Source organism: Perca flavescens, chromosome 8, assembly GCF_004354835.1.
Source record: "Perca flavescens isolate YP-PL-M2 chromosome 8, PFLA_1.0, whole genome shotgun sequence".
NCBI lineage: Eukaryota > Metazoa > Chordata > Actinopteri > Perciformes > Percidae > Perca > Perca flavescens.
Genome location: NC_041338.1, coordinates 19692765 through 19709917, shown reverse-complemented (window position 1 = coordinate 19709917; position 17153 = coordinate 19692765). Strand labels below are relative to the sequence as shown.

At 41.1% G+C, this 17153-nt stretch overlaps 1 protein-coding gene across 4 annotated transcripts in view; it reads left to right on the top strand.

The window, feature by feature from the left end:
* The window catches only part of LOC114559530 (cGMP-inhibited 3',5'-cyclic phosphodiesterase A), a 75747-nt gene that overhangs the window by 33546 nt on the left and 25048 nt on the right, over positions 1-17153 (top strand). For all 4 annotated transcript variants that reach the window (XM_028584202.1, XM_028584201.1, XM_028584203.1 and 1 more), the window contains 2 exons: positions 7832-7882; positions 16701-16961. In XM_028584202.1, the coding sequence (XP_028440003.1) occupies positions 7832-7882; positions 16701-16961 (312 nt within the window). The remainder of the gene's footprint in view (positions 1-7831; positions 7883-16700; positions 16962-17153) is intronic.

Genomic DNA, 17153 nt, shown 5'->3' with positions numbered 1-17153 from the left:
CAGAGGAGAAGGTGTGGCAAGGTTTTTGGAGTCACCTGAATAAAGAGCCAGACAGTTTGGGTCAGATATTTGTGTTTGCCTGTACCCAAGCCTTTCCACACTCTTTTCCTGCAGTTTTACTGTATAGTGTACACACCCCTATTAAATCTTAGCGCTTTAATGTCTATTTTCCTTTGCCTTCTGGCATTACTATTGCCTTGTGTCCAATTAAATTCAGGACAGCTTATGAAGAGATTTTCCAAGGAGGATGATAGTTTATTTAATGAAAATGCAAGAGTGGAAAATACAAAGACTTAGAAAGTAAGTACATTATGGATAGAAAGAAGATGAAGACTCACACATATTAACATACTATGGGTTTTTTTTATTTATTTTTTTAGCCTGTTGTAATGTCAGTCAAATGTATATACTTGGCATAAGCTGTTTCTGTCTAAATACTTAATTTAGAAAACTGTAAGGCTGACAGTTATAAAGAAAGTCTGTATCTACCAAATAGACAAGAGGGTTCAATTATCAAAGCTTCCTGCACCCAAAGCTTAGGTAGCAATTCATGAAGATGTTTGAAAATGTAGTAATATATAATATACTGTAATATATAATATACAATATACAAGTATTATATTTCAGTATTATACTACAGAGATACAGTATATGACACTAATCATGAGAATACCTCCACCTGTGGGAGCAAAAGAAGATTACACCTCATTTTCAAAGCAATGATGTAAGGGTTAATGCGCGACGAGGTCCATTATTACCTGATAAGAGACACCTCAAAGGGCATTAACCCGCTTATACCATGGTCACTTACCAAATAATTTTTTTTCATTTTAATGTGTTTTACAATCAAAATCTCAAGTTTCCCTGGTAACACCTGAGTGTTTTACTAATACCTGGAACAATCATTTCCATCCAATAAGGATCTTATACAATGCAAATGTTGTTCACTGCTGCAGTAAATAGGACAGACCTTAGATAATACTTGCCACGCTTGGCAACGAGAGATATTTATAGTCCACTCAGCTCATGGAACCCTTTGGTTCAGACAGCTAATGTAACGTGTCAGAAAGCTAACGTTATGCAAGATTTAAATTCAATAACATGCCATGTGTGCGGTTGACAATCAGTAAATATAACTTGACAGTATGTATAACAACAAGACAAGCTAGCTATCCAGCCACGTCATTGTGCCCAAATCAATATCAAGACTTTCATGAACAAATGATCCGCCATGTGTACTATGAAGTAGCGAGTTGATCTGCGAATAGGATGTGAGATGATCGCTGTGAAACAAAGTCAGTTCTTGCAGCTTGTGTACAGTTGCCATCCTGTGGTGTTCAGAGGATGAGGCACTGAAGGACTACACTCAGTGTTGTTAATTTTTGATTTTGTTTTTCATTTAATGTAGTGCATTCATTTAGAACAGTAAACAGTCAGCTTCACCAGAAGTCATTAGTAGGTGTCCTATATTATTTTTTTAATGGACACCCTGCAGCCAATCAGAATTTAATATTCACCCAGACCATGGTATAAGAGCAATATAGAGTTTACTGTGGCTCTAACAGCCATGAAAGTGAGTACAAGGATCTTTGATTGTTGCCTTGATGGTGTCCTTACGGCTAAGCCACTGTCATTTCTGAAGCCTTCATATAGTGAGACTTAGTCGAATCTGACCTACTTTCTTTTTGTCGGCTGAAATGAAAGTGAGTGTGGGACACTCTCCGCAATTCAGACGTCAGAATATCTTTGACAGATGCAGTGATAAAAGAACAAAGGAGGAATAAGCAAGAAAAGAGACACCTCGAGGCAGCGAGGGTGAGTCTGAGTGCATGTGTGTTTTCATTACGTAAGTAGGCATATGTGTGAAGTCATGACTTTGCAGACCTGATTGTAAGTGAGAGCAGAGTGAGTTTAATTGGACAGAGAGGTAGTGCATTAAACCCTTGGATCAAGCTGATTGGAAATTCTGCAGACTGATCTGCTGGCCCTTCAACACTGCCTTAATTAACCCAACCATACTGTAAGATCAGCACTCTTCTCTTATTTCCTTCCCTTCCCCCAACCAGGAGATCTCTCGTTGGCAGTTATCGTAGCTGTGTCCTCAATGGACACTGAATTTGGGTCCCAGTAAATCCAGTGCACTAACAAGCTAATACAGCTTCTGAAGATCTAAGTAGACACACATCAACTCTCCTCATATGAAGCCAGTAATGAGGGACGAAATAGGACACGGGAGGCAGAAAGAGAAAGAGAGAGGCAGAGAAGAATGAAAGCCTGATCATGAATGAATGATTAAGAAACACTGCTAGCAGTTATCTTGCACTGAGCTATAATAGGACAAGGCAGTTTCCAGTTTCCTTTCAGACCAATTTTGAAAAGTGCTCAGTAGTAAGTAGATGACAGTGGATTAGGCTCATTACGAGGCTTCAGGTGAAAGTGGAGCTTCACTGTGGGTGCTGTAGCTGTAGCTCCTGCCACTTCACACCCACAGTGAAGTGGTTCTCAACTGGTTACTGGCGGGGGCAAGTCAAACAACAAGTATATTCCAGTAGTTTGTTTGTGCTTTGACACCATGATGTTTACCCAGCACCTCAGAGGCACGGCAGCTTGCTGTGGGCTGTGGCTTGGAGCCATGGTGGTGGACAGGGCTTGGCTGCATACTGGCATCCACGCTGCTGCCCTCTTAACACTCTGGGTGAGAGGAAGGCTGGGAGTTTACTTGGCTGGCACTGTTTTGAGTCATGAGAAAACAGCTCATTTACAGAGGGCAGCAGGTCGGGCATATTTTGGCTGGCTGCTTTCTTTGTACGTCTGACATTTTCATATCGTCTACTAAGGAGTATCCTTCTTTTTATTTACATTTATGCATATAAATCTAAACAAACTGTCATCAAGCTGGACGGTAAAAGACAGGATTTCTCATAACAAGACACAAGTTAAGTGATTCCATCTTAGAGTGAACACTGTTAGAAATTGGGGACTAGATCCACAGTCCTTGTTTTAGGCAAAAAGATTCAAGATTCAATACTTTATTGCCATACAACTTGGTGCAAGTTGCTAGGAATTTGCTTCAGTGTGCTCATGACAGGACATCAACAAAATACAACAAAAAATATAGCTAATATATACACATATGGTATCCCACATGGGATCACACTTGACACAGGCAGATAAAAAAAGGCAGATAAAAAAAGGGCACACCGATCACTACATACCTGGATGACAGTCCAGGAGGCTAAAATAACAGATTGCATAGGGATGCATAGCGCAAATCCACAACTTTGCAATAAATAGATAAAATACCGCTAGTATGGGTGGCATAAAAAGTAGTATTAGAAAACCGGTGTGAAGAGATGTACAATTTATACAGGCATGTTAGGGGAACCTTTTTTCATGAGGTGCTGGTACAGAGATGGTAAGCTGTTTAGAGATTTAATTGCTCTGCAATATGTGCTGTTGAGAAAGCCGGAGGTTCTTGTCTTAATAGCTCTCAACCTTCTCCCCGATGGGAGGATGGTGAAAAGGGAGTTGGCAGGGTGAGTCTCATCTTGTAGGATCTTTCGGCCTTTCCGGTGGATACGGGCCTCGTAGATCTCACAAATGGGGGAGAGTTTGCAGCCAATGATTTTTGAGGCTGTGTTGACTATTCTATCCAGCTGCAACCTCTGCTGGACAGTAGAGTTACCATACCAGACAGTAACAGAAAAAGTAAGGACACTCTCCATGGCAGCTCGGTAAAACTGTAACATCCCCTCACAGGCTACCCCAAATTTCCTCAACTGGCGAAGAAAAAAAAGCCTCTGATGGGCTTTTTTGGTAATGTTGGTAATGTTATCCTCCCATTTTAAAGATGATGATATTGTTGTGCCTAGAAACCTAAAACTGTCCACTCGCTCTACCACTTCTCCATTGATGGGATGGCTTCCCACTTCTGAGGAAGTTGATCACTAGCTCCTTAGTTTTGGAGACATTTAACTCTAAGTTGTGGTTGGAACACCATTCAATCAGTGAGAGGACCTCATTTCTATAGGCAACATCATCATCCCCAGAAATCAGCCCCACCACTGTTGTATCATCTGCAAATTTAAACATTTTAACAGAATCAGTATGTGATGTACAGTCATTAGTATACAGCAAATATAGAAGAGGTGATAAAACACACCCCCGGGGGGCACCAGTGTTAATGTGCTTGACATTAGAGATGTTATTACTGATTTTGACCACTTGTGTTCTCTGCAACAGGAAATCCAAGATCCAGTGACATAAAGAATTATGGACCCCCATTTGTTGAAGTTTCTGAAAAAGTTTGCTGGGTAAAATTGTATTAAAAGCATAGCTATAATCTATAAAGAGGACCTTTGCATAACAAAAGGCATACTAACGTTACTTACTACATATGAGGTTTCATCAATCTGAGTAACCCAAATTCAGTCTGTATCTTAATCCTTGTAAACGTGTGAAGGTTACTGCTAGTGTTATCTGCAATAAACGAAGACATTTCTGCCTCCATCCCAATACAGTGACGATGAATGGAATTTTGTTTTTGGTGTTCACACCACTGACAAATGGTGTGTAAAAATTCAACAGCAACATCTCTTTCCAGGAACAATGTCTCGGTGACTCACTGTGTACAAGCTTTACAGGTACAAAATAGTTCCAAAGAAAACTGTTGACAGTGAGGTCTGTGGTCTATCCACAGTAACTGGGTCTGGGACTTTGTTGGAAAGACACATTGCTGTTAACGTTTTTAAATATTATTCTCTAGTCTTGTGGGCACCGTACTGGGGTGGAAGCAGTGATTCCCAACCAGGGGATCTCGAATCCAAGGGGGTACCACAGCAGTTGTGATTTGAAAGAATAAAAGTGTGTGAAAACTAGTTAGCAAGTAGAAACAGTGTTTGAAAAAGTTACTGCTACTCCTAATGGTATGAATGCAAACTTGAACAAACACACTTTTGTAATCAGTGTTAAATAACATCCTGTTTAATATCTTTATTCTAATTGACACATTTGGAACATGATGGGTGGTGCAGATGAGAGGGCACATGAACTCAGGATAATTTTATCATTTCCAAGTTTTTTTATGGAAAGATCCCTTAACTTGGCTGCACCTATGACAGTATTAACATGAAGCTGAACTACACTGTGATCATTTCCTTCTTGTTTGTTTCTTGAGAGTATTACTCTGGATCATGAAAGTACAGTAAATCTCCAGAATGCGTTTACAATGGAGCCAAAGTCCCATAACAATGCGTCAGACCTTATTGAGTGTGTTGTGTTACTCTGGTAGCTATTGCGCCGTGATTGAAGGACATACTTCCACTAGACACAAAGCATTTTTTTCTCCTTTCAGTCACTTATAAATCACCAGCATTGCTATGATGTGATGGAGAGCCACTGCTATACCTGACTTCTTATGAGTTATTGGGTGGCATAATGAATCTAGCAGAGGGTGAAACAAAGGGCATAACTTCTAGAAAGTTGTTATTTTTCCCAGTAGGTGAACTGGAGCTTTAGGACAAAAACAAATCCATTTGGAAATTTTACTGCTTCGGCTGTGTTATGCTGCCTGGAGGGTTTCCATGGAAAACCAGGAGATATCTAAGAAATCATTCATGTGTGGTTTTACCTCTTTAGACATAATATTGGCAGTGAACTATCATATGTTTTAAGTATACTCTACTCCGTCCTCCTGAAGCAAAACAAAGTAATAAAGTTTAAACAAGACTTTTTGTTTTAGCCATTATTGTTTGTAAATGATTAACTGGCTTGAAAAGAAGACATATCGCCTCTTTGTAGTCAGTCACATTCTTTTTTAACAGTGATATAGACGTATTTTAGCCTCTGTGAGGTTATTGTCTAGTTCTGCTGGGTTTCTTTTGATTCTCGTGACTGATATTGTTCCTTTTTGTCTTTAAAAAATAGATGATGTTTGTGCTACAGTAAATTATTGTTTATTCTAACACTAGTGGTTTGAAGCTTGAAAGCATATTGTGTTTACTGATTTTCAAGCACTGGTTAAAAAAAAAACAAAACATTCAAACACAGTGGCACCAGACTGCGTTTGATTTAGCACGTGAGTAGCATACCATCCACATGTATTTGTCGATCAAATTGTTTTGAGCCAGTTTCAGAGGAAATGAACCCCACTGTGGCCTGTAAAGTCACTCTGTGCAAAAGGGCTATCTGCGCCTCTCAAATGTTATGCTTAGCTTTGATTTTGTGTGGTTTTTTTGTTTTGGCACATCAAGGGCGCATGTAGACTTCTGTGTAGTCTGGGTCTGTCTCTCAGAACATGGAGATGAAAGGTTGGGTTACATAAGACCGAAAAGGCTGTTTATGTGTGTGCGCCTGGAGAGCCTCACTAATACTAGGACCTTCTAATGGAGCAGGACTCCGCCGTGACCATGGAGGAGCTGCTGCCCGATCCGATACTGTAAAAGCAAAACCTGCTGTCAGAGCAGTAAAGAATAAGACAAACAGCTCACTGGCTGGCTAATACTATCATTCACAGTAATTTACATCTCATACATTGGCCTTTTACACAGTTGATTGCTTGTTAACTTCTTTTTCCATCTTGTATGGTTATTTTAATGCATGAGAAGGTACTGTAAGTGCATGCTTGATAGAGCTTTAAAGTGACTCACAGATATCATGCTGACGATCGGAGAATCTAGGCTCTTCATAGCTACAGTCCTCGGGCTAGAAAATGGAGAATGAGTGATGTTTGTTGAGAAAGGGCAAACCCCTCGTACTGCATTTCTTTTAAAAAGAAAAACTGTGGAAAACGCTGTTGTACTTTATGAATGTATGTTGTATGTGTGATTGTTATGATGGTGACCTTGTTTGTCAGAGTCACCACAGATTTGTGGAGCCGTTACCAAAATTTAAAACACAGGATTTAAACCTGCTATGTCTCCCAACTTGATTTACAGTACAGGGCTTTAAAGGGCCTGAAAACTCTCAATTCTCAAGCAGCATCTTACTATGACCGATTCAATATACAGTAAAAATATACCTATGTTTTTTACAGTCAAAAATATACAAACTAAACTTCCTTATAATGAGGCGGTTAACAGTTACTTAACTATTTGTTTAGAACTAAGCAGCACTGTTGGAAAACACTCGCGACCGAAACTCACTGTTTTCCTAATGTTTTCACTCACAGCATGACACAACTCAATGACCTCCTCTGACACAGTAAATTACACCAGAGTTATCAATTTGGCTCTTATACTGAGCCCCTTGCCTCAGTGTGTGCAGCAGCAATTTGTCACAGCGACATGCTGCGTTTCTCAGGGCTTCTCAGTTCTGGGGCAGAAAGCCCCAACAGAGGCAGGGGGGTTTAATGTTGACTTGGCTCTCCTGCAACGTGTTCACCAAAAATCAGTGACAGAGTTGCACTGATGCATTTGGTGACTCCCAAGAAAGTGGAAAACGGGTTTACGAGGCCTGTGGGAGGACACAGTGGCTGGTAATTAAACAGCGTAAAAATCCTCAGCCTCCACCAGGCCTTTAGGCAGTGAATAGGAGCTAAAGTAAACCAAACCTGACTGTGAAATTGCATTAGACGTCTGCGCTTAATGGAAAGTGAAAAAAATAAACAAAACCCATTTTTGCATTTATGAGCGTTTCCATTCCCCCGACACTTCCTTGACTCTCTGCATTGACTTTTTTGCATCACCACTGCTGCTCCTCCTCTTTTCTGCTACAGCACAGTATATCTCCATTATGGTGTTGCCTTTGTGAGGGGACAATGTTCTGTTGTAGGACGCTAACAGGAACATGATGTGCAGGACTGTGGCTTGAACATGTCTTTTTTTCCCCACAGATGCTCCCCCGCTCCGATTGGGACCACAAGAGAGGCTCCCGAGGATCACAGGTTAGCACTGTCCACACAAAAAGAGACACACTAGTAACGACAATAATGATAAACAGCTGACAGGAAAACACACACACACACACACAGGAACTAGCTCCCTGATCTCCGTCACTCGCCTACACACACCTTATAAATGACGCAAATAGCAGAAATCCTACTGCTAACAGGCCTGTTCACACACTCATTTTGGCCCTGATTAAACAGCATGTCCAGAGGTGTCACTTCCCACCAGAGTCCTTGTCAAACTCTGTTAGTCTAAAGGACGCAGGTCTGTGATTTGGCTTTAAGGTGCTGCACAAGCCATTAAAGGCCAGGGAATTGAAACTAGACGGGCTTGGACACAAGGGGGCACAGCTTGTAGAGAGCAGACACATCCTTGACATTACCTTGAGATTAGGATGTGTGTGTGCGTACGGGAATTCGTGCATTGAGCTGCTACAGAGCCACAGGGCAGGGCTCTGGAGTACAGAACAAACAATGCCCTTGGAGTTGACAGGGCCATATACAGTATTTGTTTTGTACTACATGTTCTGCTATCAGGAGGCTGTCCTTTAGAAATGAATAGACAATGTGTCTGTGCTGACACTGTATGCTTGGGTTGCAATAAATGCCGAAGAAGTTGTGGTTGGTGGGGAAATTAGGGGATTTTTCATGAAAAGCGCAGGATTGGGCTTGAAATCAAATTGCACACTGTGTAATTTCCTAGAGATGCTAAGACTCATATCGTGGTAACCCAAAATCAGCCTTACAGTATTATCCCTTTCGAGCGGAGACATTTTCAAATAGCATGTTACCCTTTTAAAATATTGTCCAAGGCTCATATCACTTTGTAATGTGGGGTTAGTAGGCAAGCACATATTTTTTGATTGATGCATTCCCCAAGCTGCCATTTAGATTCAGTGGTCAGTTCAGTCTTTTTTTTGAATTTGGATTGGTGCTCTGCGTTCGTCAATGGAATCCTGTAATAGTCCAGAGACTGAGAAGACGTGTAAGAAATCAAGGCTTATGTTGGCATCTCTCTCCATCTCGTGGCTATTTTCCCTTGGCTCTACTCTCTTGGACCAGCCTGTTGGTCAGAGAGGCTGGTAGCGCTTCACTATGCCATGGCACCTAGAAGAGTGTGTAAATCACACACTCCGCTCTTTAGCTGGGGACCAGAGCATTTGAGTGATCTCCACTGTGTCATAGTCGCCAACATGCACACATTAGCAGGCTCATTTTCCAAACCGCGTCTTTTTTCTATTTATTTCCCCCCGTCCAAAGCTTGCGGTGGATGTTTTAGCTTAGGAATTGACAGTGAAGTTATGTATGGAAAGAGCTATTTAAATATTTGTATTCCACTTGAAAACACATTGGTCTTGGAACTTTACCTAGGGAGATTGTCGGAGAAAAGAGTGTTTGTAGGCCCGGATCTTGTGACTGTTATTGTAAATTACAAAAACGCTGGAAGAGTAGTCTGTGAGGCAGACAAGCCATGACATTGCAGTCATGTTGAAGTTTTCTCAAAATCACTGTGAGCACTTCAAACACTTGAGATCACCGTTTCCTATACTGCGGGTTTGGGAGTTGAAAAAGGTCACTGCCCTTTTTCTGGTTGGTCTCATCATGACAGTCTAGTAGAGTAGTGCTCTTGGGTCCTGTGGCAAGACTACATTTAAGGCTGAAAGAGAAAATATACTACCTGTGTTTTTTAATGTCCTCTGCCTGGGAAATAATTGGATCTGCCACAAATGATACAAAAGTATAAACATTTTTAAGCTCCTACTTTTTATGACGTGCAGCAGTAAAACACCTCTGAGTCGGTGCCATTTCTCAGAGAGAAAGTGAGGAATAGAATGACATTTTAACTTGGTTTTATATATAGCATACCTATTCAGTTGGCAAGATTTTTAGAAACTCTTGACTTTGCCCGCTGCAGTGCTGATGATGGATATATGTTTAACCACTTGTATCATGCATTAAATCCTTGCTCACTCATCGCCCAGCATAAGCAATCTGTTTTACCTCATGCATCTCTTTTGTTTGCCCTGTCTTTTGTGTCGGCATTTCTTGCTTCTGCATCTACCAATCTGTCTGTCTCTTTAGCTTTTTGTTATCTTAGTTGACTCCTTTGTTGGAATCAAACACCCTGAAATATGTGGAAGGAAAAACAAACCTCTCCTCAGAGATGAGATGGCTGCATGTTAGGGGTCAATTGGCTTGATCTTTCCCAGTAAATCTTTAATGAGGCAGCTATTATTTTTATTTTTATCCCCCCCCCACGCATGCACGCACGCACGCACGCACGCACGCACGCACACACACACACACACACACACACACACACACACACACACACACACACACACACACACACACACACACACACACACACACATACACACATTCCCCCAGCACCCTTTTAATAAAATATGTCATAGTGTATAATTGTATCCTGGCTGCATCTGAGGACCTGGCTCAGCACAGCTTCGGTCTGAGCTGACAGAGGGGTTGAGAGGGGAGTTAGGTCGCGGTGGTGGTGTGGGTTTGGTTAGGAAGTGGAAAGGGCACTGCTGCTGGCTGTAGTTTTGGCTGTAGGAGCTGAAGCAGGGAGCGAACACTGTCTCAGTGGAGGTTTGTGTTACCGCTCTCCTGTGATTCACACTGTATCACTGCTCTGTTATTTTAAGTAGAGAACATCACCATCTCCCAGTCTCCTCTTCAGGTAATCCATCTTGACAGATGCAATCATGGCCATTACACTGACTGCACTGCCACTGGAGTAGAAAACTGCACGGTAATGATTTTTCAAACATGCAGATAGTTAAATTAGATAATTTACTAAAAAATATTGAATGCACTTAAGTTAGCTTAAGTTTTTTACTATATCCCCCTACTTTTTGCTCAGCACATTCCTGTTTTTTGGTGTGTTTGGAGTGTGTGTGGAGTTTTGTGAGGGGTTAATTGCAAAATAAGCACCACAGTGTGTGTATCTGTATGTGCTTTATAAAGAGCCAGAGTTGCTTATATTATTGAAATGTGTTTACTAAGAGAATCAAATATCTTTCATTCTCCAGTAGGCCCCTGAGACATTTGTCCAGTATCTAGCGTTCCTGTGGGATACATTATATTCTCATCATTGCACAATTTTAAGAAGCCCACATATCACTGGTAGGCTAAGAGGACTGAATGTTTAGCCGAGGGAGCCAAGGGGTTTAAAGTGCAGAAAGTGGACCGTCTCAAAAATTGCAAAAATGTGACCTCTTTGTCTGTATATCCCATTAATAATCATCATTAGACAGAAGGATCAACGTTTTGTTTGTTGCACCAAATGCACTTCATCTGTCTTCTGCAGTTATTGGCAAAAACATGTGGACACAGCAGGAACACCAACAGTCATATTTCCATCGCTCAGTGTAGTTGCAATGTCAATATTGATGATGTTGTTTGTAATGTGTGATGTTTCACATGAAAAAGGCACATTTTATGCATACATATATCCAAAGTTTATGGTTCACAAGTTTAAATATTGTAGATGCACGTATGCACACCTGCATTGAGCAAGTCATTCTCAGCATTTTTTGTCATGTATTTTTTGATATCATATGATGGGCAATTGTGGTTTGAGTTAGTCATCGAAAACACATTTTACAATATAATATCCACACTAAACCAGCCCTAAGAGTTATTTGCAAATATTATTTGGTCAATCTTTGGTGCACATTACTGCAACTAAAGCTACACATACAGCAGAGTAGGGCCTTGAGTACAGAGAAGCTGTGTGGACAAACAGCTTTTCACTCTTCAGGAGTGAGTGCTGGTTTGTTTTGACTGGCCCTTGCTTTGGTTTACATGAACTGCTGCGCGGGTGATAATCTATGGCATGTCTGTTGACGTTCTGTTCACACAGGTAATTAAGACCGTTGATCATGTACACTGTTGTTATTCATAGTAAAATGTCATAACAGAATGTTCATGCATGTTTTAGTATATGGCTTGGCTTGTAAAGGAGCCATAACAACTGTTTATTGGTGCTGGTAGTTGTTTTTTATCAAATGCAGCATGTCAACAAAAGCTGGGGGCTTGTGACCAAATATCACACAGATTTGTGGTAAATTTGTAACCAGAGGTGCTTGCACAGGGGCCGGATTAGAAGGATCAGTGGGTATGTCACTGGCATTAGTTGAAACGGAACTTTCCTACCTTTTCAAATCAGTGTGCCTCCTGCCAGTTAAATGCAAAAGAGTGGCCAGCCACAAAAATACCAAATGGCTGCAAGTGGGAAATAATTCACATGCTCCAAAAATAATGCTTCTTGGATGGCACAAAGTCACAACAGTTAATCCACAGTGGTACAAAAATAGGCTCCTAAGTATTAAAAATAGAATGCATTTACCTCTAATTGACGAGGTGCCCTTGAGCGATGTATTTAACTGCTATGAAATTGTAATCTCCATTCACTTTTCCTTCCCTAAGAGCACCAGCCCGCAGACTAAAGTGTAGCACATTGGGTTGTGTGACTGCTTCATTAAAGCAAAAGTTCAACATTTTTCGAATGATCCTTGGGTTTCTTGCTGAGAGTTAAATGTGAAGATCAATACCAGTCTTATGTCTGTAAGGTAAAAATTAATCTAGAGCCAGTTATTTAACAGCTTGCTGCCTACAGCTTGCCTAGCTTTGTCTAAAGGTACAAAGTAAACAAACAAGATATGACATGTTAATTAGTGCACTTTAGAGGTGCTAGTAGACAGTTGTTGCCTTTGGACAGAGCCAGGCAATCTGTTACCCACTGTTTCCAGTCTTTGTGCTAAACTAATCGGCTGCTGGTGGTAGCTTCATATTTACCGTAGAGCCATGAGAGTGGTATTAATCCTCTGCAAGAAAGCGAATAAGTATATTTCCCAAAATGTCAAACTATACTTTTAACACCTTCTTAGTGTTGCTTGATCAGGACAGTAGGTCATAGTTGTTTTCAGTGAAAACTACGACATACTGTGACTGACAGTGAAAACGTTTTACAGTCCAAAAGGCAAACAATAAATCAAATCTCACGGTCATCCAAAATCAAACACCAAAAGCCAGTGTAAATTGCTGGTGAGCAGCTCATCCAATGGGCCAATGTATTAATCTGGCCAGTCAGATTGTCACTCTCCCAACGTGCAGGCCTGCCAGCTGTTTTTCATGGCCACAGACGTTGTTGTTTCGATGATCAAAGAGACATTTCCCAGATGTGAATGTGTGTTACTCTAAATGTGGTGTAAGTCAGCAGTTAAAAAGAGCATCCATGCTTTGAGATCTGGAAGGTTAAAATATATTGATTTTAACAACAGCGTTTAATGGAATTTACAAACATTGCAGATGTGTCCAAGGAAAGAACATCCACCATGGTGCTTTCAGAAAAATATATTAATAATTTTGAAACGCTTCATCGGAACATCTGTCCAAAAGCTTTTTTCTATGATGCTCACAGTGCTTTTTTCCCAGACTGTGTGGGGCTCATATGTGAGCTGTCCTCTGTAGCTGACGAATGAAACTGATAATTTAACCTGACAGGAAACGCTTATAATACCTTTTGATGTTATACTGTATATTATAGTCATAATCTGATCTTTACAGGCTGTCCATTAATGATTTTTAAGTTTTAGGTTGCAGATTGTTGGAAGATTAGAAACATCAGGGCGTACTTTTAAGGGATACATAAAAGCATGGGCCAGGGATGGTCAGGACGTCACATTGTTTATATTTCCCTGCAGTGAGCTTTGTTTAATAGCTCAAAGCTATTACTCCTCGTCTCACAAACATTCTGTAGGGAGGTTCAGAGACAGGAATTTCAAATTAGATATATTTTAACAGCACATTCTTTCTAGTGCAACAAGTTGTTGGCTTGTTTATGTAACCTAGCAGGTATTGCCATTTTTTCAGGTCAATAAGAATAGTACAAATTCAGTGGAAGCAAGATCCCCACTTTGTCCCCAAATCTCAAATGCTACCCATGCACCTGGAGCCTTTCACCACACTTTATTTTTCATGTCAGGTTTTGGGCATTAAGTGGCTTGCTCCTAGTGTAAAATCAAACCCAACATATTCATCATTCCCTCCCCTTTTATGGCTCCTCAGGTCCAATTTTTTAGGTAGTTTAGCTTAGTGATGCAATGCTCATCCTCCTAGCACAATGTGTTGATCTGGGTGCACATGTGTGCCTCTGTGCTGCATGCTCAGGATGATGCTCTTTGTATGCCAATGTCACTGTATATTTGTCTGTCAGTCTTAGCGTATGTTGCTTAAGTTTTCACTTGACTTTTGTATTGGCTGTGATGTGAGAACTAAGGGTTAAGTTTCACATGAGTTGTTTGTGTGTGCACGCATGCATGTTTGGAGATGCTGAGACCTGACAGATGTTCTCCAGCTATATTCTTCTTAAACCCCCTCTTTAGCAAAGTCTTATATCAGTCTGTAAATGAGCTGAGATACAGGTGTTTACATCTTGTCCCCACAGCATGCATTAGAGCAGAGTATAGTAAAGAGGAGAGGAAGGAGAAGATGTAGAGGAGAGGAGGAATGAGGGGAGTACAATAGTCGTCTGTCTAGAAACGTCCTATCAGCCGTCCCACAGGACGTCCCCTTGTCTTTAAAAGAGATAACTTGGTCCCAGTGCTGACCATGTGTCCGATTTATCAATAAATGTGTGTCATCATCACATGTGGAGGAATGCCCTCACACCCGCTGAACACACAGCTTTTGTCCTTTTGCAGACCAATAGGAAAATTGCATAAATACAGTGACTTATCTGATATGACTAGAAAAATAAAATATGAAACCTTCACTTTTCCCACAAGTGGAGACGAATGAAAGGTGTTCACACATGTGTTGTTCAGGTCAACCACTTGTCACTTAGCCAGTGTAAACACAATAATTCTAGGTGCCTGGCAGCTGGTATCAAAGTGAACGGGACATTGGGGGAGAAAAATCTGATAACATTCTTTGGGGAAAACGGTAAAGGGATTTTCTTTTTTAGTTTATTAGATACAATTGTTGGCAGCCAAGACTGACCTATGTTTAGTTGTGGTTGTTCAACTGCTCTAGGCATAGCAATTAATAGTGGCTTGTGAACTTTTCACTTTACCCTTCAAAAATAAGGCTGGCTCACACTACTCTGGTGCCTTCAAAGCAGTGGGGCAGACAGGGCAGAAACAGACGATGGCTGTTGGCCGTCTGAGGGGTCAGGAGTGAGGAAGTCAAAGGTCAGGTTCTAGCTGACACATTGCTAATGAGTCCATTTATTAAGCATCAAGTATTGCACAGCTGTGCTAAACATGTTATGACCTCATGTTGTTGTTCAGATGTCTAAAAGGCTGCAACTATGTCAACTCCTACAACTGTGAAGTACCACTCCCTGCTCCTCCTCATGATTTTGCTTTTTCTGAGTTAAAAGGAGCCATATAAGGTACAGATTAAAGTCTTTGATGTTTGAGTGGATGTAAGTGTGCTCAGGTGTGTGATACCACAATTATTGTACACTTTACAAAGCTTTGCAGGATCTCAGTCCAGACACTGTGATTAAATGTGTCCTATCATAGTGGCTCAACTGCAATTGTCTATTGTTTTCTTACTTTAATATTGTTGTGTTTGGGTATTGTTTATAGGTATAATTTGCTTTATTTTGTGCCATGTTGTTTTTCCCTGAGCTAAGTGCACTTTTGGTTATGGCTTTGTCATGTCATTGTCCTCATTTAATACATTCTCTATAAACATGGGACAAAGCTTCTGACGAATGTGAATGCTTGCTGCTGGACAATTGGCCTCCCTCATTATTTTTGAACGCAGACTGTGATAGTTTTCAAATCAGTCTTTGTTCAACGCATTCTCATCAACTGGTTCATATGATATTGTACAACAAGTTACGCACACTAAAACGGATGATATTATACAAAAATTAAGAGCCCTCCGATTGGTCACGTGACATCAGCTTCGGAGCTCCGTGCTACAGAGCGGCAGTTGCTAGCTTTTTAAGCCCGCTACAGAGCATTGTGCCGCCGGCTATGGTGCTCCGCATTGTGCTCCGTCAGGTCAGCGGTAATTGGTGGTTCAGTTACCCAAGAATAGAACTGTGAGCCAGGTACAGAGCACCGCGAGCTGCCGGTCTTGGTGCTCCGTCAGGTCAGCGGTAGTTGGTGGTTCAGTTACCCCAGAATAGGTGACTATGCGCTAGGTACAGAGCACCGCGAGCTGCCGGTCATTTCGGCGGGGATTACGGTTAAGTTGGCAAGCAAGGAAAAAGTGAATGTCATGCCGCGACGAAAGTTAAGTTTAGGCACCAAAACGACTAGTTAAGTTTAGGAAAAGATCATGGTTTGTATTAAAACACTCCCAATGAACACGAAAAAAAATTTTCACCCGGGAAAAGAACTCTGCTTTGCTCCGCTTCGCTTCGCTCCCTTGCTTTTAAGTCCTGTACACGCTCACCCCATTACTAAGTAAAAGTATTTAGAAAAGACAAGTATGTTTATTATTAGCAAAATGTCATTATACTCATATCAAAAGAAAAAGTATTTATTCTGCAAGCGGAATGTCCTCCATTCAAATATTATTTTATAAAACAAGTAGCCGTAATATAATAACTACATATCCTGGCTATGACATCTAATTCCTTTACACAGTAAGTATCACTCCCATGATCCATTGTTTATAAAAATATTGATTAGTGGGACTTTAATTACAAGTACCTTAGAATTGTACTTAACATTAGTATTTGAGTAAATACACTTTGTCAGTTTCCACCACAGCCACAACAGCAATGATGTTTATTTTCCACTTTCTCTGTCTCTCTGTCGCCCTGCAGTCATCAGGCACCACTGTCATGGTGGACATAGCAGTGATGGGAGAAGCCCACGGACTAATCACAGACCTGCTGGCTGACCCGTCACTGCCCCCTAACACCTGCACCTCACTGCGGGCCGTCAGCAACCTGCTAACCACCCAGCTCACCTTCCAGCCGCTGCACAGGCCACGCCCTACTTCCCTGCTTAACCCCAGCGATGCCTACACCTTCTCCGACTCAGAGGAGGGACCTGAGAAAGGAGAGAAGACGTCCATCCATAAGGTACTGTAAGGACATACATGAAGTGTCCTGATTTACACTTTACTGGTAAGATATGCAATACTAGGAAGTCGAGATGAAAGTGAGGATATTTCATCCAATATCAAAAGTTAGAACTGTTAATCAAAAGTAGTCATAAAACATTTTTTTGTGGAAACGGCTGAAATAATCCTTAGATGGAAATGCCGGCCACTT